Raw genomic sequence first — 24,112 nt, forward strand, 5'->3', positions numbered from 1 at the left:
AACAGTACTGGTCTCCATGTCACACAAATTAAGTGATCAGATCGTATCCACATAGTATAGTGTATTATAATACATGGGAGCCTCATGTCTTACTGCCTCACTGCCTCTACAATGCCAGTGTTTGAAAGTTTGATTGACATAATTTGTCTATCGCAGGAGTCGAGAACCTATGGCTCGCGAGCCATATATGGCTGTTTTCATGAGTACATCTGGCTCGGAGATAAAATAGAAATTGTGCAATTATTCAATGTATTATTACAAGCAGTAACGATTGCCGCATGTGTGAAGCAAGACAAACAAACACATACAAAAATAAAGAAAATAAAAAATGGGGAAAAAGTAGCAAAAAACACACACAAAATTTTGGGGATCATGGCCAACCCAAATGCCCAAACACCCAAACAAGTTAAGCACCTCGGCACCCAAGTTGGTCATACTTTTGTCCCTCCAGATGAAACGGGACACCAGAAAGCGGCCATGTCACTCGGGTCAGATACAGCTTTCACTGGTTTACCCCTGCTGCATCATCCGGGTGCCCTGCCCATCCCTTAAAACACGTCTAAACATCCCAATATCCTTTTACAACACCTCTCCACTCATTCCTATCACCAACAAGAGCTCTAGCTTCCACTATATTTAGAGAGAGAGAGAGAGAGAGAGAGAGAGAGAGAGAGACAAACAACAAACCCCGTTACACATTACAACCACATCAAGTGGGCAAGTATATAACACTGTCCCTTTAGCTAAATGTTTTTATCAGTGCTTTTTTTATGGAAAACCTCATTTGGCCCAAACTTACCCTACAACTCAATTGAGTTTCAGAACCCTGTTTTATATGGTAGCTCATTAAACAAACTATGCTCATTGTCAGGGTTGGGTAGGGTTACTTTAACTGGATTACTCTCAATTACTTTTGGATTACTCCAATACCAAATATGCTAATTACAGACAAAAGAAACTAAATATGAATAAAATTACAAAATTTTGTGCAGGCTTGGGGAGTAACGGAATACATGGAACGGCAGAAATGATGTCAGCAAGCTGTTTGGGTTTATTTTCATTTTGTTTCTGTCGCATTTGATGTTAGTTTTGCCGGAGATCAAAGAGATCAAAGCCAGGTGAGAAAGCTTACCACGTGTTGTGAGTCATCATTTTATTCATATTTAATTTATTTTGTCTTTTATGAGCATATTTGGTATTGGAGTCATCCAAAAGTAACTGAAAGTAATCCAGTAAAAGTAACCCTACCCAACCCTGAAAAAATATGATGTGGCTCTCTCAATTTCTTTTTAAAACATTTATTGCTTTTATGGCTCTTTGGGTCAAAAAGGTTCCTGACCCCTGATCTAGGAGATGAGTCAGCGGACCAGCGTCTGACCTGAAGCATGTGAACGCCTGCATGGACCAGCTGGCAGAGATGGGAAGCTGCGTTGTGGCCGTCATAGACTTTCTGGACTAGTTTACAGGCTGGGGGCGTCGTTGCTGTCATGCACTTTCCGGACACATTTTCAACATGTTACCTATTATTATTGTTTGTGTACTGTAACTCAATGCTAAATCTATTCCACCCTGGTCATCCTGAAAGGGGGATATCACTTGTGAGGTCCCTTCTCAAGGTTTCTTTTTTCCTCACGCTGAGGTTTTGAGTTGTTCCTTGCCCGCATGTTGGTTTAAGATCAGGTCATTGTGTCATTGTAATCTTGTGCAGTCCTTTGAGACATTTTTGTGATGAAGGGCTATATAAATAAATGTGACTTGACTTGACTTCCTGCATCGCGTTTGCCTTTAGCACCCTCTAGCGGAGGCTCCCACTCACGTTCAGTCAGACGAGAAAACCTCACGCAAGCGCTCCGCAGCGGAAACACGAGTGGGGCAGTGATGTAATGTCGCCCGTCTGCTGACCACGGATGGCTGTTTGTGCCCGGTTGTGCGGTGTGGGGCAGTCGCGGAGTTGCCGAAGGCGACCGCGGAACAACCAGCAAGATCAGGCGAGCGATTCGGACATGGACGACGACGAAGAGGAACGGATCGTGGGCCAGAGGCGAAGGGACGCTAGCTCCGCGGCGAGCGGCGTCAACACCTCCGGGCCCAGCCGGTTGCACCGCGGCGGGGTCGACTCTACGAGACACCGGCACCCACAAACGCTGTCGGAACTCCCGCCGGAGCTTTTGGTGGAGATCTTCTCCTTGATACCCGGAACCGCTCTTCCCAACGTGGCTCTGGTGTGCAAAACATTTCGACAAATCCTCAAAACGGAAACCATCTGGAAGAGGCGCTGCGTGGAAGGTACGGGGAAGGTAGTGGGCGTTGTGATCGCTCCAACGGCCTGCTGCTGCTAACTTCTTGCTACTACGTTAAACTGATCGCTTCTCCTCCGTGCGTTGAGTTCATCGTAGCGTTAAATTGGATGTGACTGTCTATTGATCGGGAAGGAGCACGCCGATGTCATAATGTAAAAGCACAGTAATCCCTCGGTTATCGCGGCGAATAGGGACCAAAACCACCCTCGGAAAGTGTAAATCCGCGAAGTGGCGATGCCCCTTCAAAAATGCTTCAAAAAAATAAATGTATTATTTTTCTTTCTTTTTAATTAGAATAGAATAGAATATACCTTTATTGTCATTGTTACAAAATGGGTTAACATATTGTGGCAACGAAATTGGGCATGACACTCCAGTTTTACACATTCACAGTGAGGTATGAGCCAAGAAGATAAAGGAACAAAGAAGATAAGGTTATAAAACAAGGGGGATAAGGCTATAGTTATAATTTACATGGTATTTTCACAAGAAATGTCTGCATGTGGGGTGTTACATACAGTGTTATCGAGATACCGTTGGTATCGTAAGGGTTGTGCAATATTGCATTTGGTGCAATTACAGTGGAACCTCGGTTCTCGACCATAATCCGTTCCAGAACCCTGTTCAAGAACCGATTTGTTCTATCACCGAAATCATTTTTCCCATTAAAAATAATGTAAATCGTTTTAATCCGTTCCAACACCCTGAATGTTTACCATGAATGTTTAACGTAAACATGAAGCTAACCCAGGCTAATCGTAAGTTCGCGTACGAAAGATTACGCTAACATGAACGTGTAAAAATAAAAAAATCAAGTCGTTTACACGTCATTTAGCACCACAAGTGGCTAGCGCTTCATTGGAAAGGGGGCTCCGTTCCAACACTCTGAATTTTGGGCTCAGTTCCAACACCCTGAATGTTTACCTCGGATCATAAAGCTAACCCAGGCTAATCGTACGTTCGCGTTATCGTAATCTTCCGTACGAATTATTACGCTAACATGAACGTGTAACAATAAAAAAAGGATAAAGAAAAGAATTATGAATAGGATTTCTTACCTTTGTGGTGGTCAGCAGAAGGCGCATGCTGTATTCCCGAGCAAGATCGGAAACTCGCACACCTCTTTCATATTTAGCTATTATGTTTTTCCTAAAGGCAATAGTTGTACGAACAACTTTTTTTTTCACCTGTCCTGCTTGCACCGACCTTCTTCGGAGGCATAGTTAGGGGCTAAAACACCCCGTTCACCGATATTAAAAGCGAAAGCAAAAAGAGGCAAGTGCGCACGTGATAACAGTTGTTCACAAGGGGTGGGGGCCATCTACTCGATCTACACCCGTACGCTGCTCAGCATCGCACTCTCGCGTACGCACTCACGCATTACCGGCGTTCGAATTCCGAATTTTTGACCGAATAGCGAAGCAATAATTTTTCGAAATTTTGAGTCGAACACCGATTTGTTCGAACTGAGAGGCGTTTGAAAACCGAGGTTCCACTGTATTATTATTATTTTTTTTTTTTTAAACCAGCGAATCTCTGAACCCGCGAACGTGGAACCGCGAAGTAGCGAGGTCCCACTGTAATGGCAGACTTTCTTTACAAGCCGACAGTTTAGCCATACCTGTCAAGCTCCAGGGCTCCATGCCCTTACAAAATTTCGTATTTTCCCTTGCACATCTGGTTAGCCGCTCCTCTTGCACTCTTTGCACTACTGTATAAAACTTTACATAGCTATAATTATTTAGTATATTATTAGAACTTCAATACTCAGTACAACATTTCATTTTTTATTTGTACATTCAAGGAAACTGTGCGGGTCAGATGTATCAACATCTGTATACACGTGTACAAGAATGACAATAAAGTAGATCTGAATCTGAAAATACAAAATAATCTTACATCATATTTTTTTTTCAAACGTGTTTATTTATGTAGCTAACATTGTACATGTGTTTTGTTATATGAAATGAAACACATTTCTATAGTGTTTTTGAAGTCAATGATGACTTCCCAAAGCGCTTTACAATGTGCTTCACATTTACCCATTCACACACACACTCACACACCGTGCAGCCATGTAAGGCGCCAACCTGCTTATTGGGGGCATTAGGGGTTCAGTGTCTTACCCAAGGACACTTCAACATGTAAGACATAGGAGCCGGGGTTCGAATTGCGATCTCTTGATCCCTAGACGAGGGCTCTGCCTACTGAGCTACTGCCGCCCCTAAAATGTATATTTATTATTGAAAATGTTCAAAAATGAAGTCGCTTGGACGTTCACTGTAGAAGAAAAATTACATGCAAATAGAATTAAGTAGAATTTTCTTATTCAAATTATTAATTCATTTTCTACCTTAAATTATTGTTGGTAATATACTGATTAAAGGGATAGCCACAAACCTGTCTTTTTTCATTAACTCTTAATTCTCTTATTAATTATTTACTTCCTTTTTTTCTTAACTTCTTTACACAACAAATTAATTCGTAATATTTTAACCTCTTGTTTCTCACGCTCTCTCCCTCTCTCTCTTTTTCTTTCTTTGTCCCGCCCTCTGTCCTTTTCCCTCCCTCTTTCTCTTATTTCTTTAACTCTCTTTTTCTTTCTTTTTAATCTACTTGTCCGGCCCCCAACAGAATGTTTGTTCTATCCAAGTTAAAATGAGTTTGACACCCCTGTGCTAATAGATATTAAAAAACATTTTATTGTTTAACATGTGCATAAACAGTATGGCGACATCTAGTGGTCAAATAATACACAGTGTCCTTATTCGACACAGCAGGAGTGGGACTTGCGAAAAAGACAATGCTTAGAACATACAAATCAAAATACCGTAAATTCCGGACTATAGAGCGCACCTGATTATAAGCCGCACCCACCACATTTTAAAAGGAAAACTGATTTTGTACATACACAAGCCGCACCTGTATATAAGCCGCATGCGCCCACATTTAAACATGTAACACAAACACAAAATTAACCCAAACCCGACTTCAAGTCCCGCGATTAAAACTAAATGTCCTTCATTAAAGTCCACAGCCGGCAAAATGAACGGAAAATGATACCGGTACTTAAGGTTTGATGCAGACCTGCAGAGTCCGGGTCCCGTTGAAAGTAATCCAAGGAAAAAAGTGTATATTTCCAAAGGTAAGGGTGGGAAAAATATATCAGATGAACACATTTACTCACGCAACTCCTTTTTCTTTAACCAACTTTTTACCCCCTCTTCTTTCCTTGTCTGTCCCTCACCTTTAGCGGTCCCCACTTAAACTCGGCACCCCGCGTTTGTTCCGCCCCTCATTTTTCGTTCACCCGTGCAAATCATATCAGAATAAGTGTCTAGAATAAATACATTACAAAAATATACAGTTGCAAATACATATTATACATGGGTTACACATATTTACAAAGAAAGACGGTACACCGAGAGAGTTTTCTAAGCTTTAATAATAATAAGATAGCTTTGACAGGGCAGTTAATGGTAGCAACACTTGAGCGCCGCTGACGGCCGTTAGAAAAATGACATAAATTGGCCGCATCACTGAATAAGCCGCAGGGTTGAAAGTTAGGGAAAAAAGTAGCGGCTTATAGTCCGGAATTTACGGTAGTCACGTTTTAATAAGTTAGCTGTTGTTGGTGCGTATATTCCAAATACATTTTTTTTTTTTTTTGTAAATTATATATCTTGTGGAGAATGCATTCTTATATGAAAGGGTATTAAAGGTAAATGTTAAACAAATAAAGCCAATACATTGCCAACTGTCAACTGGGCTTTGAGTTGAATGCATTTGCCATGTTCTCAGGAAGATATCGGGAGAAATTGGTTAGAAGTTGGGAATCATGTACTGTATTTGTAATCCTGCCATGTAGCCAGTCAAATGTTACGTTTTCTAATTGCGATCCAATATAATTAATACATAACTAACATCCAAAATGTCTAAATCCACGTGTACTCATGACTACTTCCAACTATCGTATTTTCCGCACTATAAGGCGCACCGGGTTATAGGGCGCACCCCGAAAAAATGGTTTTTGGTCCTATTTTTGACATACATAAGACGCACCGGATTATAAGGCGCTACAATGGGAACATCGACAAAACAGTCAGATAGTTCAGTCCAACTTATTACCTCCTTAACATTCCCAAAGGTTGCAAAGAAGCAAATACGTGTCGTAGACATATACGGAAACAGTGTCTGTACGATGTGTCTCAATGCATCGTTCCATCAAGGTTAAAGTCTTGGGATTCAAGAAATGCCAACCATTCCTTAGTTTCTATTTTCTTTTTCGCTCGCAACTTTACTGTATATATGACAATGAACACTTGGAATTGAGTTGAATTTAAAAATAGACACTCCATTCCATCCATTATCTGCACCGCTTATCACAGAAACATCGAGTTCAGTCTGAAACAAGATACAGGGATAATATATAGCCGGAGTAGCTCACCGAAGTCGTTGTGTTCATAATAATGTGCAGCCAATGTCCTCTTATATCTGTGAGTTTAGTAAATCCAGGAGAATAAAATATTAACAAATACAGAATAGTAAAAAAATGCTTTCTGTATGCCGTCAACCATGTGCTATACGCATTCATCTTTTTCGGCCAATTGCAGGCTTTGTTTTGCCATTCAAGCCAATGCCAGCCTGTAAATGATAAAAAGGATCCGCCCCTCTGACCTCCGAATAACCTTAGCCAATAGTGATCCATTCAAATGATGATTGACACATTGGTTAGCCAATGAAACGCCGGTAAATAAATCCCAGCATACACCGCGGACTACTTGGCCTTCGGGGGAAAATCGAGTCGGCGGCTGCAAGTTAGTTGGAAGACTTTGCGACTTAATATTGATCCATATATAAGGCGCACTGTATTATAAGGCGCATGGTCAGCTTTTGAAAAAAATAAAGGCTTTTAGGTGCGCCTTATAGTGCGGAAAATACGGTACCAATATATGTTGATATTGCATGGCTGACACAGCCGATCGAATAGTCTGTTTTGGATACGTCTGTCTTACCATTTTATTTTTCTGCAGAGTTCCACATGAAGGAGGATCTACGAAAGATGGAAGTGGGTGGAGTTTCTTCTCGAGACCTCTATGTGAAACGTGAGTGAGATGTCTCGGAATGGTTGAAAAAAAAAACGATATCAGGTATTGTTATCAGGCCAATACAGAGCCTCTTATCTGATACTGGAATTTTGCTGATTCCCGTGGATGTTTTTTTTTTTTTTTTTCTTTCCAAACTACACAGATACGAATACTGAACCATTCATTATTTACATCAGTGCCATACCATTCCCACTTTTGACACACAATCTACATCAAACCATCCATTCATCCATTATCTGCACCGCTTATCCTCAGTAAGGTTGCGGGGGTGCTTGAGCGCATCCCAGCCGTCTTCGGGCAGTGGGCAGGGGACACCCTGAACTGGTTGCCAGCCGATCGCAGGGCACATAGAGACAGACGACTCACTCGCTCGTTCAACCCGAGTGCCCGGAGGAAACCCATGCAAGCACGGGGAGAACATGCAAACTCCACACAGGAAGGCTGGTAGCTGGATTTGAACCCATGATCTCAGAACTGCGCCGCCGTGCTGCCCCGACATCAAACCAAAAACCTAAATATACAAATCTAATACATTTCTCTGTGTCGCTATCTTTATTCTCTAGTTTCACCAACGTGACTATTATCAAAGACACTTGCATTAAATTTTCAAAAATGTTCTAAATTTTCTGGAATCAATTATAACTTTTGCCTCAATTTTTTTAATAGAAGAAGAAAACATAATAACTTCCAAAAATCTAATTTGCTACGGATTGTACATTAATGATGGCCAGTACCAGGTCTGGACGATATACATATATTTTTTTGATTAAATTAATTCAAGATTTTTATTCAGAGAAATTTTACAAATGATAAAATAAATTCGGCCCTTTTCAGTAGTTATTTCACGAGTTGCCCGTGAGTTTATGTAGCTTTTACTCTCACACTAGCCCAGGATTGGTTCTATTAACGGTGTTTAATATTTTTGAAAGTTTGCAGCTGACAACGTCCAGCCCCTATTCACACCGACACAACCACTAGCATTAGCAGCTGGCTTCACCAATGCAACCGCTAGCATTAGTGCATGGATCGGAAACCATGTTCACTGTTGAGACACTTTTTAAGATAAAAAGCTACTGAACAAACTTTAACCTCCAAAAACAGTATCATATTCACTGCTAAAAAGTGAGTATGCTTGCAATGTATCCTAATTATATTCTTGGTTCTTTGAGCCTTTAATTTTTGTCACATTGCGTTTACAAATTCCTCTCGTTGGTCATAGCCAGGGTTGGGTAGGGTTACTTTAACTGGATTACTTTCAATTACTTTTGGATTACTCCAATACCAAATATGCTAATAAAAGACAAAAGAAACTAAATATGAATCAAATGACTCAATTTTGTGCAAGCTTGGGAAGTAACGGAATACATGGAATGGCAAAAATGATGTTGGCAAGCTGTTTGGATTTATTTTCATTTTGTTTCTGTCGTATTTTATGTTCGTTTTGCCGGAGATCAAAGCCAGGAGAGAAAGCTTACCACGTGTTGTGAGTCATCATTTTATTCATATTTAGTTTGTTTTGTCTTTTGATAGCATATTTGGTTTTGGAGTAATCCAAAAGTAATTGAAAGTAATCAAGTTAAAGTAACCCTACCCAACCCTGGATATAAGAAATGGGGGCTTCCTCGATGTGTGGACAAAGATCCGATCAAAGCCATCTAAAGGTGATTTACAATGCTGGAACCATTCCCAGAGGCTTGATGCTTACTGATGAGCAGCGCCAAACCCTTTTTGAAAAAATAAAACCAAAGAAACATATTTTTACATTTTGGCACTCAGGGACAATGCGTCATCATTTTATTCATATTTAGTTTCTTATGTCTTTTATTAGCATATTTGATATTGGAGTAATCCAAAAGTAATTGAAAGTAATCCAGTTAAAGTAACCCTACCCAACCCTGCTGGAGACCTATTTTGCGACAAAATCATACCAGAGTGTACAGATTCAGTTTCGAAAGCCTTTCCATTGTCGCAACCTTTCATCAAAATCAGCGATTGTTAGTTGGATGAAGAAGCTCAGAGAGCATGGAACTGTAGTGGATATTTACTTACTTTTGTCTTTTATTAGCATATTTGCTATTGGAGTCATCCAAAAGTCATTGAAAGCAATCCAGTTAAAGTAACCCTACCCAACCCTGGTCATAGCGCACCTGAATCTGTAGTTTTCCTACATACCTGTGTTGTATCCGCCCAGGTGTTAACCCACAAGTCAAGTCTGGGCGCTTCCTGAAGGTCCTTCCGGACTACGAGCATATGGACTATAAAGATCTGTACACACACCGTATGTACACGGTCCTGGATTAATGGCCGCAGCATGAGAGCCTCTTGTGTGATTGCGGGCGGGACTTGCTCTGAATGAAAGTGTTTGGCTTTCTGTGTGACGTACTAATGCTTTTTAGTGGCCAGAAATAGACACCAGATGCATACTGACTGTAGTGTTTTGTTTAGCAGGCTTGTAGAAAGAAAGTCAATCCCATCCATAACATGATGCCCCTGGGCAATGTTCCCTGTAATTTTCCAGGGTCTGAGCGTTCACACAAAGTCGGTGAGCAACGCTTGAAAACAACAGTGAGCAACGGCAATCCCAAGTGTGGCAATACAAAAAAAAAAAATTCACTTTTGAATGAATTGACTCATATATTATTGCAAAGGTTGTACGGCCTACACACAATTCTTTCACAAGATTTCCATTTCTTTTTTTTTCCTGGTATCTTTTGTCGCATAATACTAACATTTTTGGGGGCTCATTTAGTCAGTTGCATGATACACAACTGTAATTAATCACATTTTTTTTAGTGGAAGTACAATGTTGGCAACAAGATTGACTTGGTATAATTGGAAATGATTTGAATGCAACACAAACTTTTTCTTCTTTTTCCCTGTTTTTCTCTATTTTTTTTAATTCCTTTAAAAAATCTCATTGTGTTTATTTTTTCCTAAATGTTACTTTTTTCTTTTTGTTCTCTATTTACTTTTTTTCCTTTGTTTCTTTTTCTTTTCTTTTTTTCTGGCTTTTTTTCTGAAATTTTCCTTATTTTTCTCTTCCTTTTGTTTCTTTTTTTCTCCGCTTTTCACTACTTTTTCATTTGGGTATTTTTTTTTCTGTTTTTTTTCTATTCCCTTTTCCTTTGTCATTTTGTGCATAATTTTACATAATATTTGGTCATGTTGGGATGAAAAGAAGCAAAAACAACCTGAAGAGCCGTTTAGTGAGCCGAGCCGAAGAAGCCGGTTCTCGAAAAACTTTACTGACTTTACTCAACTTAGTTCTACTTCGACCTTGACTTCCAAATACCGCATTTAGAACAAGGCGTCAGGGGAACCCGTGTATTTTTACCTTCATTTACTGTAACTTTGACTTAATTGGCTTCTTAATTAGCAATTTCGAGCCCTGAATTTTGTGAGCTGGCTAGATTTTCTTGTGCACAGAAAAGCTCTGGGTAGTGCGCAATTGCACACACACGCAGCTTAGAGGGAATATTGCCCCTGGGGTTTTGCAACAATTGAAACTGTTTACTAATCAAAAGGAAAAAAAAAAGTGCCCTTGCGTGCGCAAAGCACTATCAGGAAATGGTGATGAGGTTGCATTGTTTTCTTGTGTTGCAGTGCTTCACCCCTACAGACATGTTTTGGGATTATGGCAGCCAGACATCGGTCCTTACGGAGGGTTGCTTAATGTTGTGGTAAGCATAAATGCAGTGTTCATTTTAGCTGTGAAAAGTGATGGGTCCTGGGGACTCGCATGCTCAAAAATCTATGGGTCCCAACAGAGATCTATGGCTCCCCAAAATTTAGTGTTATCAAGGTTGACATTGTAAATCGGCGACAAATATATAATATAAATCTATATTTTCATTCCGTTTTAATCATCATCACACTTAATTGGTAATACAAAGCAGTTATCACTTCAGATTTTTCAGTTCACAATATTGTACATTATACAAAATAATAATGCTGAAATATTAGTCTATATATTCATGCAGTTTTAATCATCACAGTTAATTGGTAATACAAAGCAAGTTATCACTTCAGATTTTTCAGTTCATATATTCTTCGTGGTTTGCTGTCCCGCCACAGTTGTAATGCCTTCTCAAGGTCCAATCCATTATCATCCTCCTCATAGCATAACCAGGAATATAATTTAGTCCATTTTGGCAGAAAAGTCCTTTTCTTGCTAGGAGTATTCTTTTGTTTATTTTCATTCGTCCAATCATTCGCTTCAACACACGTGTTTTCCTGGCCGTTTTTTTCTGCATTACGTTTCGACATATTATTGACACTGCAGAAATGACCAGATCTTGTTTGCCGAGATCGGCGTGCAGACAAAAAACTCGAACCGCGAGACCAAAACAACAATGGCGTATCTTCCTGAGGAAAAGTTAGGAGTGCGGTAAATCTTTGTTTAAATAAAAAAGTAATCGGGTAATAATGACAATTTTGTGTCGAAAAAGTTGGTTTGAGACTATGCGTCCCCAGCAAAAATGATGCGTCCAGGATGCAGGGACGCAAACAAAAACACAATCATTATGAAATGCAAAGCCCGCAAATGCTTGACAAGTGAGTTATTCCAAGGTTGACGGAATGTTCATCATCGGCTGGATGTACTTGCCGCCTCACGACCCTCGTGTGGAAGATCCTATGAGAAAACGGCCTCTTTTTCGCATCCACATGTGGGAGAGCAAAAAGGCAATGGTGGAGTGTATGTATGGACACAAAGGGCCCCACAAAGGAGACATCCAGGTGAGGACTCATGCAAACAAAGATTCGATTCATTTCCCAAACATAATATGTTATATGAGCCTCTACTTATCAACACATTTGATATTGTAGAATACGAGTTAAGAAGCACAATCTAACTCATTCGATCTATCTGAAGGGTTCTGATATTTTTAAGATTCAGATATACTTTATTGTCATTTTGGGACATATGACTGTCGTATTTTCCCTTACAAAATACAAAAATTTTTCAAACATGTTTATTTGTGTAGTTTAACATGCTACATTGTACATGTGTTATATCATATATATTGTTAATAAACATTTTGTTGTGAGACACTGAGTTGCTCGACATGAATGAGGTTTATTATTAAAAAAAGCTAAAAAAAAAAGTCGCTTGGACGTTCACTGTAGAAGGAAAAAATACATGCAAATATAATTAAGTAGAATAATACATTTTCTTATTCGAATTATGAATTCATTTTCTGCATTAAATTATTGTTGGTAATATACTGATTAAAGGGATAACCACAAACCTGTCTGTCTTCATTTTCTCCTTTTATCCTTCCTTTTTTTCTTAACTTCTTTATACAACAAAATCATTCGTAATATAATGCATCAAAGCAAGTGAGCCGTTTGAGAGCCGGCTCTCTTTAATGAGTTGAGCCGAAAAAGCCGGTTCTCTAAAAAGAGACTGACTTTCACTTCACAACTCGAACTGGAGATCGGCATGCAGACGAAAACTCAAACCGCGAGACCAAAACAACAATGGCGGATCTGCCTGACGAAAAGTTTGGAGTACGATAAATCTTTGTTAAAAAATTATAATTCCAATTTTGCGTCAAAAAAGTTGCGTCCCGGGGATGCACGTTGATTTGACACTATGCGTCCCCAGCAAAAATAATGCGTCCTGGACGCAGGGACGCCGGCAAACCAGAACACTGTAGATGTATGAAAAACATGTGGATATGGCTTCATAACTCAAATTCTACAAATGGGATTTCATTTGAACTGCTGTGGTTGCACAACAAATTAGTGTTAGGTCATCCTTTGTTCTTTATTTATTGTGAACAATTCTGATTTCTGTTTTTTTTAGATTGTCAGAAAGGATGAATTTTCAACAAAATGTAACCAGACAGATCATCACCGCATGCAAGGAGGCAGACAGGAGGTAGACATTTTTAAAATATATTCTGTGATTTGGGATCCAAGTGCTGTGTTCTGAATTCAGATGGTTTGTGTAGGAGTTCAGGACATGGCTGGAAGAAGAATGGGGCAGGACGCTGGAAGAAATATTCCACGAGCATATGCAAGAGCTCATCCTTATGAAGTTCATTTACACCAGCCAATACGAGTAGGTGACATTTTTGTGCACAGGTTTTTGTTCTCGGATATTGCTGCTGCTGTAAAAAAAATGGTTGTGCTCTTGTGGCAAATCATGTTACTATTTTCAAGTATTCATTTTCTTGTTTTACTTTTATTTGTTCTATTGTCATTACAGTGGAACCTCGGTTTTCGAACGCCTCTCAGTTCGAACAAATCGGAGTCCGACCAAAATTTTCGAGAAATTCTTGCTTCGCTGTTCGGTCAAAAAATCGGACTTCGAACGCCGGTAATGCGTGAGTGCGTAGGCTAGGGTGCCATGCTGAGCGGCGTACGGGTGTTTTAGCTCCTTATTATGCCTCCGAAGAAAGTCAGTGCAAGCAGAAAAGTTGCTACAGGTGAAAAAAGAAAAGTAGTGCGTACAACTATCGCATTTAAGAAAGAAATAATAGCAAAATATGAAGGAGGTGTGCGAGTGTCTGATCTTGCTAGGGAATATTGCATGCGCCTTCTGCTGACCACCACAAAGGTAAGAAATCCTATTCATAATTCTTTTCTTTATCTTTTTTTTTTTTACACGTTCGTGTTAGCGTAATCTTTCGTACGGAAGATTATAATAACGCGAACGTACGATTAGCCTGGGTTAGCTTCATGTTTACGTTAAACATTCAAGGTAAACATTCAGGGTGTTGGAACGGAGCCCAACATTCAGGGTGTTGGAACGGAGCCCCCTTTCTAATGAACCGCTCAGCACTTGTTGTGGAGACCCGGGTGCTAAATGACTTGTAAACGACCGGATTTTTTTTATTTTTACACGTTCATGTTAGCGTAATCTATCGTACGGAAGTTTACGATAACGCGAACGTACGATCAGCCTGGGTTAGCTTCATGTTTATGTTAAACATTCAAGGTAAAACATTCAGGGTGTTGGAACGGATTAAAATGATTTACATTACTTTTAATGGGAAAAAACGATTTCGGTGATCGAACAAATCGGTTTTCGAACAGGGTTCTGGAACGGATTATGGTCGAGAACCGAGGTTCCACTGTATTTGTTTTATTATTTTACAATGTTTAAAACAATTCTTTTCAAATATGTTGTTACATAGAGTCCAATATACTCAAAATAATACGGTAAATAGTAAAAAGGAGTCATTCTTAAAGGAACTGTGTGTATTATTTGGTCAGACACACACACACGGTCTATTTAAAGAAATCCAAAACACTTTTGATATGAGAAATTTTTAACGGACTCAACATGTACAAACAAACATGAAATAAAAATGTGCTACTACTAAGATAAACTTATATTGCAAAAAACACACTGAGATTTTTGTCCTCTTTAAGATTACCGTAAATTCCGGACTACAGAGCGCACCTGATTATAAGCCGCACCCACCACATTTTAAGAGGAAAACCAATTTTGCACATACACAAGCCGCACCTGTAAATAATCCGCATGCGCCTACATTTTAAAAATGTAACACAAACACAAAATGAATCCAAACCCAACTTCAAGACCCGCGATTGAAACTCAATGTACACTGTCCAAAAATCACAGCCGGCAAAATGAATGGAAAATGATACCGGCACTTAAGGTTTGATGCAGACCTGCAGAGTCCGGGTACCCGTTTACCCCACTTCCCGTGGCCCCCCCGTTTGTTCCGCCCCTCTTTTTGAATTCGCCCGTGCAGAACATATCAGAATAAGTGTCTCGAATAAATACAAATAAAAACATTACAAAAATATACAGTTGCAAATACATATTATGCATGGGTTACACATATTTACAAAGAAAGACGGTACACCGAGATAGTTTTCAAAGCTTTCATCCGGGCAGTTAATGGTAGCAACACGCTAGCAACACGCTCACAACACAGTAAACGGGTCTGTTAAAAAAACATACCGTACTTGTAAAAATCACGGTAAACCGTCCTCATCTTCCTCCTTAGAAGTGAAGCCATCAAAGTCGTCTTCCTCAGTGTCGGAAAGAATCTTTGTCATATAGACGTCGTCCCACGCTCCCATCCACTCCTGATTCTGTGCCCTCCTCTCCGTCACACAGCAGACCGGCTTTTCAGAACCCGTTAGTGATGGTGGATTTTTTGATGCTGCCCCACACTGTCAGGATCCACTGGCAGACTTGCGAAAAAGTTGCCTTTCGCATGCGGCCAGTTTTAGTGAAAGATTTCTCGCCGCTAGTCAAGCCAAGAAGTTGCAGTCTTCCTCGGTGCATATATTCCACCGGTCTAAATCTTACCTTTTGTACTCGAGCGCCGCTGTCGGCCATTAGAAAAATGACATCAATTGGCCGCATCACTGAATAAGCCGCAGGGTTGAAAGTTTGGGAAAAAAGTAGCGGCTTATAGTCCGGAATTTACGGTATATCTATATTTTGGCATGCTCAACATGTGTAAAAAACCTACTGGTCTTTTTTAGTTGTGTGTAATTGCAGGTTTTAATTTGCATTTGCATAGCATAATCGCCATCTACTGTTAAGAATTGCAAATGACCCTCAGTTATATTTTCCCATTAGCATTATTTTGCCTGGTGATCCACTGAAAATGGGTTCACTAGCCACTTTTGGGTCGCGACATTCCAGTTGAGAAACACTTGGTTCAAAATTTTTGTTGTTGTTTTGTCGTTGCTAGCAACTGTCTGACATACCGGCGGATCTACTTGCCTCCTACGATGCCCTCCGACTTGATCCAGCCAGGCCTCTTTAAAGGCACCTACGGCAGTCATGGCCTAGAAATTGTCATGCTCAGCTTTCACGGGACGTCTTCAAGGGTCACCAAGCTCACTGTGAGTCGGCTGAATGGCTTATTGCTTTTATTTTGAATATAAATTGTTTAATTATGCAATAATATCAATAGAGCCGACTATTTCTATTTTTATGTCTTTCCCTTCGGATTTACACAATTCTCTCTCTTTCCCGCTTCCTCACTATTTCTATTGTCATCTCTTTCCCCCTCTCTGACCATTTTTATCCATTTTTATTTATCTTTGGATTTCTATTATTGCCTCTCTCTTTTTCTCTTATTTCTTTCTCTCTTTTTTTTTTCTTTCTCTCTAATCTGCTTGTCCGGCCCCTGAGAGAATGTTTGTTCTATCGTGTGGCCCCAGAGTTAAAATGTGTTTGACACCCCTGCTCTAAATAATACAACTGCAGTGTTCTGGTTTGCCCGCGTCCCTGCGTCCCAGACGCATCATTTTTGATGGGGACGCATAGTCTCGAACCAACGTGCGTCCCCGGGACGCAACTTTTTTGACACAAAATTGTCATTATTACCCGATTACATTTTTTTTTTTAAACAAAGATTTACCGCACTCCAAACTTTTCGTCAGGTAGATCCGGTAGATGTTGTTTTGGTCTCGCGGTTCGAGTTTTCGTCTGCACGCCGATCTCGAGTTATGTGGTGAAAAGTCCGTCTCTTTTTAGAGAACCGGCTTTTTCGGCTTAACTCATTCAAGAGAGCCGGCTCTCAAACGGCTCACTTGCTTTGATGCATTATATTTCGAATCATTATTGTTGTATAAAGAAGTTAAGAAGAAAAAGAAGTATAAAAGGAGAAAATGAAAAAAGACAGGTTTGTGGTTATCCCTTTAATCGGTATATTACCAACAATAATTTAATGCAGAAAATGAATTAATAATTTGATGATTAAAACCGAATAGATTTTTATTGTATATTTGTCACCGATTTACAATTTTAACCTCGATAACACTAAATTTTGGGGACCCATAGATCTCTGTTGGGACCCATAGATTTTTGAGTATGCGAGTCCCCGGGACCCATCACTTTTCACAGCTAAAATGAACACTGCAACTGTCCCTTCAAACTTGCATATTACAGTTAGGGGCCTCAAACTGTCACCCCGTGGGCCGGAATTAGCCCTCGTGCCTTATATTGGAGACTCTGCCCTAGACTGTCCACCCACTGGGGTCTCACAAAATTCTATGAAAAACGCTCATTAGCACACAAAATGCAATTTTTAAAAAATGTGAAGATAGCCACACAATTGCAATCTGAAAGATCGCAATTAGTTTTTTTCCCAAAATCGTGCTGCTCCATTCTCCATGGTAAAGAAAAATCCATTTACAACATCTACTGAAGTAAATAACATGCTCCGAGTAGTGGGGTGCATCTATAAGTCTACAATTAAGAGCGGACTTAATAAAAGTAAATACAGAGGGTTCACCAGAAGCTGCAAACCATTCCTCAGTCCCAAAAATAAACAGGCCAGACTTGACTTTGCCAAAAGAGACACCTCAACAGGCCTGCCCTATTCCAGAAAAGTGGTTTATAGACAGATAAGCAGGGTTGGGTAGGGTTACTTTAACTTGATTACTTTCAATTAATTTCGGATGACTCCAATACCAAATATGCCAATAAAAGCCAAAAGAAACTACCGTATTTTCCGCACTATAAGGCGCACCTAAAAGTCTTAATTTTTTTCAAAAGCTGACCATGCGCCTTATAATACAGTGCGCCTTATATATGGTTCAATATTAAATCGCAAGGTCTCTCAACTTACGCAACAGCCGCCGACTCGATTTTCCCCCGAACGTGGAGTAGTCCGCGGTGTATGCTGGCATTTTTATACCGGCGTTTCATTGGCTAACCAATGTGTCAATCATCATTTGAATCGATCGCTATTGGCTAAAGTTATTCGGAGCCTCGGATAGGCTAGAGGGCCGAAACAAACCCTGCAATTGGACGAAAAAGATATGTCAATCATCCGTTAAATCGATCGCTATTGGCTGAAGTTATTCGGAGCCTCGGATAGGCTAGAGGGCCAAAACAAACCCTGCAAGCTTGCTAAAGTACGCCATAAAGAAACATGTTTCATTAGTCTGTATTTGTAAACATTTTACTCTCCTGGATTTACTTCACTCACGGTTGTAAGAAGACCATGGTTGCGTATCATTATTGAACGTGAGAACTTAGGCGAGCTATGCGGCTTTATATTTTCCCGGTATCTTGTTTTAGAACGATCTTGATGTTGCTGTGATGAGTTGAGTGAATGAAACTCAATTCCAAGTGTTTATTGTCAGATGCACAGTAAAGTTGCGAGCGAAAAAGAAAATAGAAACTAAGGAATGGTTGGCATTTCTTGAATCCCAGACTTTAACCTTCCGAATGATATTTGAAACGATGCATTTGAGTGACATCGTACGGACACCGCATCCTCACGTGTCTACGACACGTATTTGCTTCTTTGCAAGCTTTGGGAATGTTAAGGGGGGAATCAGTTGGACTGAATCATCTGACTGTTTAGTCCACGTTCCCATTGTAGCGCCTCATAATCCGGTGCGCCTTATCTATGGAAGATATAGGACCAAAAACTATTTTTGGGGGGTGCGCCCTATATCCCGGTGCGCCCTATAGTGCGGAAAATACGGTAAATATGAATAAAATGATGACTCACAACACGTGGTAAGCTATCTCTCAAACAGGCAGCCCGTGGGCCAGATCAGGCCCGCTAAGGGATGAATCCGGCCCGCGAGACAACACTCAGAGAAGCGCAAGAGAAAAACAAGCTGCAGGTTGAAATATGTCAACTTGATGTTGCCAAAGAAAGGTGCCTGGAACAAAGACACTGTACTTGTATTTCTCTCTCTCTTTCTCTTTCTCTCTCTTTCTTTCTCTCTCTTTCTTTCTTTCTCTCTCTTTCTCTCTCTCTCTTTCTCTCTCTCTTTTTCTCTCCCTCTTTTTCTCTTTCTTTTTCTCTCTCTTTTTCTCTCTCTCTCTCTCTTTCTCTTTCTCTCTCTCTCTCTCTCTCTTTTTCTCTCTTTTTCTGTCTTTTTCTCTCTCTCTTTCTCTCTTTTTCTCTCTTCTCTCTCTTTCTCTCTCTCTCTCTCTCTCTCTCTCACCCCTTTTCTCCCACTCTGTGTCTTTCTCTCTCTGTGTCTTTTTAACTTCCTTTTTTCCTTTTCTCTCCTTCTGTCTTTCTATTTCTCCTTGTATTTCTTTCTTCCTCTCCCTTTCTTTCCCCCTCTCTCACGACTTCTCTTTTTACCTCTTTTGTTTCTCACGCTCTCTCCCTCTCTCACGCACTCACACATTACCGGCGTTCGAACTCCAAATTTTTTTGACCGAAAATTTTGTCCGTCCAAATATTTTCAGGCGCAACTGTATGTTTAGGTAATTGTTTACTTTCTATTGTTACTTTCTTTTTATACCGTTCGAAGCATCAGACCATGAGTACAACAGATCAACTGCAAACGACCTGAAATTTATTGCGCTCCCTAATCGCGATCGTATAATCACACTCATAAAATCGCCCTGACCTGGTTGCTAACCAATTGCATGGCACTGGTATATAAACATTTACTTGCACTCCCATTCACCTCTATAATTAAGATATACCGTATTTTCCGCACTATAAGGCGCACCTAAAAGCCTTTATTTTTTTCAAAAGCTGACCATGCGCCTTATAATACAGTGCGCCTTATATATGGATCAATATTAAGTCGCAAAGTCTTGCAACTAAGGCAAGCAGCCGCCGACTAGATTTTCCCCCGAAGGCGAAGTCGTGTATGCTGGGATTTATGTACCGGCGTTTCATTTCCTAACTAATGTGTCAATCATCATTTGAATCAGTCACTATTGGCTAAAGTTATTCGGAGGTAAATGGGGCGGAACCTTTTTATCAATTACAGGCTCGCATAGGCTAAAGGGGCTGAACAAAGCCTTCAATTGGCCGAAAAAGATGAATGTGAATCACACGTTGGGTTGCACTACGGCATAGAGAAAACATTTTTTTACTATTCTGTATTTGTAAATATTTTACTCTCCTGGATTTACTACACTCACGGTTGTAAGAAGACCATGGTTATGTATCATTATTGAACGTGATGGCTGCAAGAGAACTTAGGTGAGCTATGCGGCTTTATATTTTCCCGGTATCTTGTTTTAGAACGATCTTGATGTTTCTGTGATGAGTCTATTTTTAAACTAAATTCAATTCAAAGTGTTTATTGTCACATGCACGGTAAAGAACCCCGTTTCCCTGCACAATCAAATTCTTACTTTGCTGTCCGCACAGTTGCCAGCAAAAATGTAAATGGAAACTAAGAAATGTTTGGCATTTCTTGAATCCCAAGACTTTAAGCTTCCGAATGATATTTGGAACGATGCATTGAGACACATCGTACAGACACTGTTTCCGTATATGTCTACGACACGTATTTGCTTCTTTGCAACCTTTGGGAATGTTAAGGGGGTAAGAAGTTTGACTGAACTATCTGACTGTTTTGTCCACGTTCCCATTGTAGCGCCTTATAATCCGGTGCGCCTTATGTATGGAAAATATAGGACAAAAAAACAATTTTTGGGGGGTGCGCCCTATAACCCGGTGCGCCTTATAGTGCGGAAACTACGGTAGTTTGGATACGGTACAAATTGAAAAATCTATTTTTACGCCAAGTGTATTTTCAACGGTATGTGCAGGGAGACCCCAACGTTCCTGCTGGGCAACTGACTTTGGATATTGATCTGAGTCAGCCGCTCGTCCTTCCAGACTTGGAACATCAGCGTAATATCGAGGACCTGTCCCGCCTCGTAATGGGGGTACATGAACAAGTCCAGAGGCAAGAAAGGGAAAGCCCCTCTGTGCCCCCTGCAGAAGGTGCTTGTGGTGAAGAGGCAGAGGCTTTTGGTGACTGCCGGCAAGCTCCAAGCTCCGACCCCATTTCTCCGGAGAGCCAACCCTTTGTCCTGCCCCTGGGAGTCGTGGCTCGCAATGAAGTGTACCCACGCACTTGCAGAAGATGGTAAGAACATCAGCTATTGCGCACTGCTCGCACATTCTCAGCGCACAAGAAAATCTAGCCAGCGCACAAGGGTCCTAAACGGCTCTTCAGGATGTTTTTGCTTCTTTAATCCCAACATGGCCAAATATTATGTAAAATTATGCACAAAATGACTTAAAGGAGGGGGGGAATAGAACAAAAAAGAAAAATACCTAATACCCTCAATAAGCAGGTTAGCGCCTTACATGGCTGCAAGGCCGCTATTGGGAAATGTGGAGCACATTGTAAAGCGCTTTGGGAAGTCATTGACTTGAAAAGCGCTATAGAAATGCAGATCATTTCATTAAACTGTTCTTCTATCCAGTTTAATCTCCTTGCATACGATGTTTGACCACATCCGCATCAATGACAATAAAAACTACTGTATTTTCCGCACTATAAGGCGCACCTAAAAGCCTTTATTTTTTTCAAAAGCTGACCGTGCGCCTTATAATACAGTGCGCCTTATATATGTCTCAATATTAAATCGCAAGGTCTCGCAACTCACGCAACAGCCGCCGACTCGATTTTCCCCCGAAGGCGAAGTCGTCCGCAGTGTATGCTGGGATTTTTTTACCGACGTTTCATTGGCTAACCAATGTGTCAATCATCATTTGAATCGATCACTATTGGCTAAAGTTATTCGGAGCCTCGGATAGGCTAGAGGGCCGAAACAAACCCTGCAATTGGCCGAAAAAGATGTGTCACTCATCAGTTAAATCGATCTTTATTGGCTGAAGTTATTCGGAGCCTCGGATAGGCTAGAGGGCCAAAACAAACCCTGCAATTGGCCAAAAAAGATGACTGAATAGCAAGCTTGCTAAACTACGCCATAAAGAAACATGTTTCATTAGTCTGTATTTGTAAATATTTTACTCTCCTGGATTTACTACACTCACAGTTGTAAGAAGACGATGGTTGCGTATCATTATTGAATGTGAGAACTTAGGTGAGCTATGCGGCTTTATATATTCCCGGTATCTTGTTTTAGAACGATCTTGATGTTGCTGTGATGAGGTGAGTGAATTAAACTCAATTCCAAGTGTTTATTGTCATATGCACAGTAAAGTTGCGAGCGAAAAAGAAAATAGAAACTATGGAATGGTTGGCATTTCTTGAATCCCAAGACTTTAACCTTCTGAATGATATTTGAAACGATGCATTTGAGTGACATCGTACGGACACCGCATCCGCACGTGTCTACGACACGTATTTGCTTCTTTGCAAGCTTTCGGAATGTTGAGGGGGTAAAAAGTTTGACTGAACTATCTGACGTTCCCATTGTAGCGCCTTATAATCAGGTGCGCCTTATCTATGGAAGATATAGGACCAAAAACTATTTTTTGGGGGTGCGCCCTATAACCCGGTGCGCCCTATAGTGCGGGAAATACGGTATTCTAAAATTCAGTCGTCCACGATATAAAATGGTCTCATTGGGACAGTAAAATGGTTAAAGCATTCATAAATATAAAGCTAAATATATATTTAAAAAAACTCATCTTCCATATTTGTGTGCATCTTCCACAGCTTCTACGGAACTGGTCTGATTGCCGGGCACGGATTCACAAGTCCAGAGCGTACCCCAGGCCTCTTTGTGCTATTTGATCAGGATCGTTTTGGCTTCATCTGGCTGGAGTTGAAGTCTTTCAGTCTCTACATCCGTCTGACGGACCAGCTATCCCATGCACATGCACCAAACTTGGAGCGATTCGAGGCCATGCTGCGCAACATGCAGTCGTGGACATCATGAGACCCATGCTTTGAGTCACACGCTGGCAATACAGTAAATCGTGGAAAATCACAATACTAACAAAAAAACGCTAATGTACACTTCATCATACCTCATCCTCTCAGCAGTTCATAGTAAATGGCAACAACCTTTTCCAGCCTGCGTTTCTCAAACATTTTGTTTTTATGTCAAGTCAAGAGAGTTGGATCTTTTTGACCCCCAAAGCGCAGCAAAAAAAAAAAAATGGTCACAATTAATTTTACCGTAAATTCCGGACTACAGAGCGCACCTGAGCACCTGATTATAGGCCGCACCCACCACATTTTAAGGGGAAAACCGATTTTGTACTTACACAAGCCGCACCTGTATATAAGCCGCATGCGCCCACATTAAGACATGTCACACAATCACATAATTAGCCCAAACCCAGCTTTGAGTCCCGTGATTGTAACTGAATATAAATTACACAGTCCATGAACCACAGCCGGCAAGATGAACAGAAAATGATACCGGTACTTAAGGTTTGATGCAGACCTGCAGAGTCCGGTTGCCCGTTGAAACTAATCCAAGGAAAAAAAAGGCTATATTTCCAAAGGTAAGGGTGGGAAAAATATATATCCACTATTGTCCGCCGCGACAACAGGTCTCACTCACCTTTACCCCACTTCCCGTCAGCCCGAGTTTGCTCCTTCCCTCTTTTAATTTGCAAAACATATCAGAATAAGTGTCTCAAATAAACACAATAAAAAATATACAGGTGCAAATACATATTATACATCGTTTACACATATTTACAAAGAAAGACGGTACACCAAGAGAGTTTTCAAAGCTTTAATTATAATATAACTTTCATCCCAAACCGTGCCTGTGAAGGGTAGCAAAACGCTACTAGGAACACGCTCGCATCACAGTCAACGGTTCCGTACTTGTAGAAACCACGGTAAACCATCCTTCTTATAACTGACTTCATCAAAGTCGTCTTTCCCAGTATGGGAAAGAGACTTTGTCACAAAAACGTCGACTCACGCTCCCGTAATCAAAAACACGCTAGCAACACGCTCGCATAGTGAAGTTTACGTGCAGTAGTTCTGTTTCCTTCTTTATCGGACTGCTCGTTTGCTTTTAGCTTGAAAGCTACGTCA

The 24,112-nt window shown here is 40.5% G+C and overlaps 2 protein-coding genes across 3 annotated transcripts in view; one reads left to right on the forward strand and one right to left on the reverse strand.

Moving 5' to 3' along the window:
- Nucleotides 1-1,649, reverse strand: part of fanci (FA complementation group I) — a 61,503-nt gene extending 59,854 nt beyond the window's left edge. The window contains exon 1 of the mRNA XM_088339556.1: nt 1,379-1,649. The gene's annotated coding sequence lies outside the window, so the exon portion shown is untranslated. The remainder of the gene's footprint in view (nt 1-1,378) is intronic.
- A 134-nt stretch (nt 1,650-1,783) lies between these two features.
- On the forward strand, nt 1,784-23,894 carry fbxo31 (F-box protein 31). Of its 2 annotated transcripts, XM_088339558.1 has the most exons (10): nt 1,784-2,286; nt 7,334-7,405; nt 9,600-9,686; nt 11,012-11,088; nt 11,978-12,145; nt 13,218-13,292; nt 13,366-13,475; nt 16,096-16,249; nt 20,901-21,223; nt 22,769-23,894. In XM_088339558.1, exons 1-10 carry the CDS (start codon nt 1,908-1,910, stop codon nt 22,989-22,991), a joined length of 1,668 nt encoding a protein of 555 aa, XP_088195684.1. In that variant the 5' UTR covers nt 1,784-1,907; the 3' UTR covers nt 22,992-23,894. The 2 variants fall into 2 exon arrangements, with proteins under 2 accessions (XP_088195684.1, XP_088195685.1); XM_088339559.1 differs by lacking the exon at nt 9,600-9,686.
- Nucleotides 23,895-24,112: the final 218 nt, after the last annotated feature.

Source organism: Urocampus carinirostris, chromosome 7, assembly GCF_059441175.1.
Source record: "Urocampus carinirostris isolate Australia breed hairy pipefish chromosome 7, RoL_Ucar_1.0, whole genome shotgun sequence".
Classification (NCBI taxonomy): domain Eukaryota; kingdom Metazoa; phylum Chordata; class Actinopteri; order Syngnathiformes; family Syngnathidae; genus Urocampus; species Urocampus carinirostris.

Coding starts and splice junctions, on each gene's coding strand:
- fbxo31 (XM_088339558.1), top strand. CDS start 1,908: ATGGCTGTTTGTGCCCGGTTGTGCGGTGTGGGGCAGTCGCGGAGTTGC. Junction 7,406..9,599: donor TCGAGACCTCTATGTGAAAC/GTGAGTGAGATG, acceptor GTATCCGCCCAG/GTGTTAACCCACAAGTCAAG. Junction 12,146..13,217: donor CCCACAAAGGAGACATCCAG/GTGAGGACTCAT, acceptor TGTTTTTTTTAG/ATTGTCAGAAAGGATGAATT.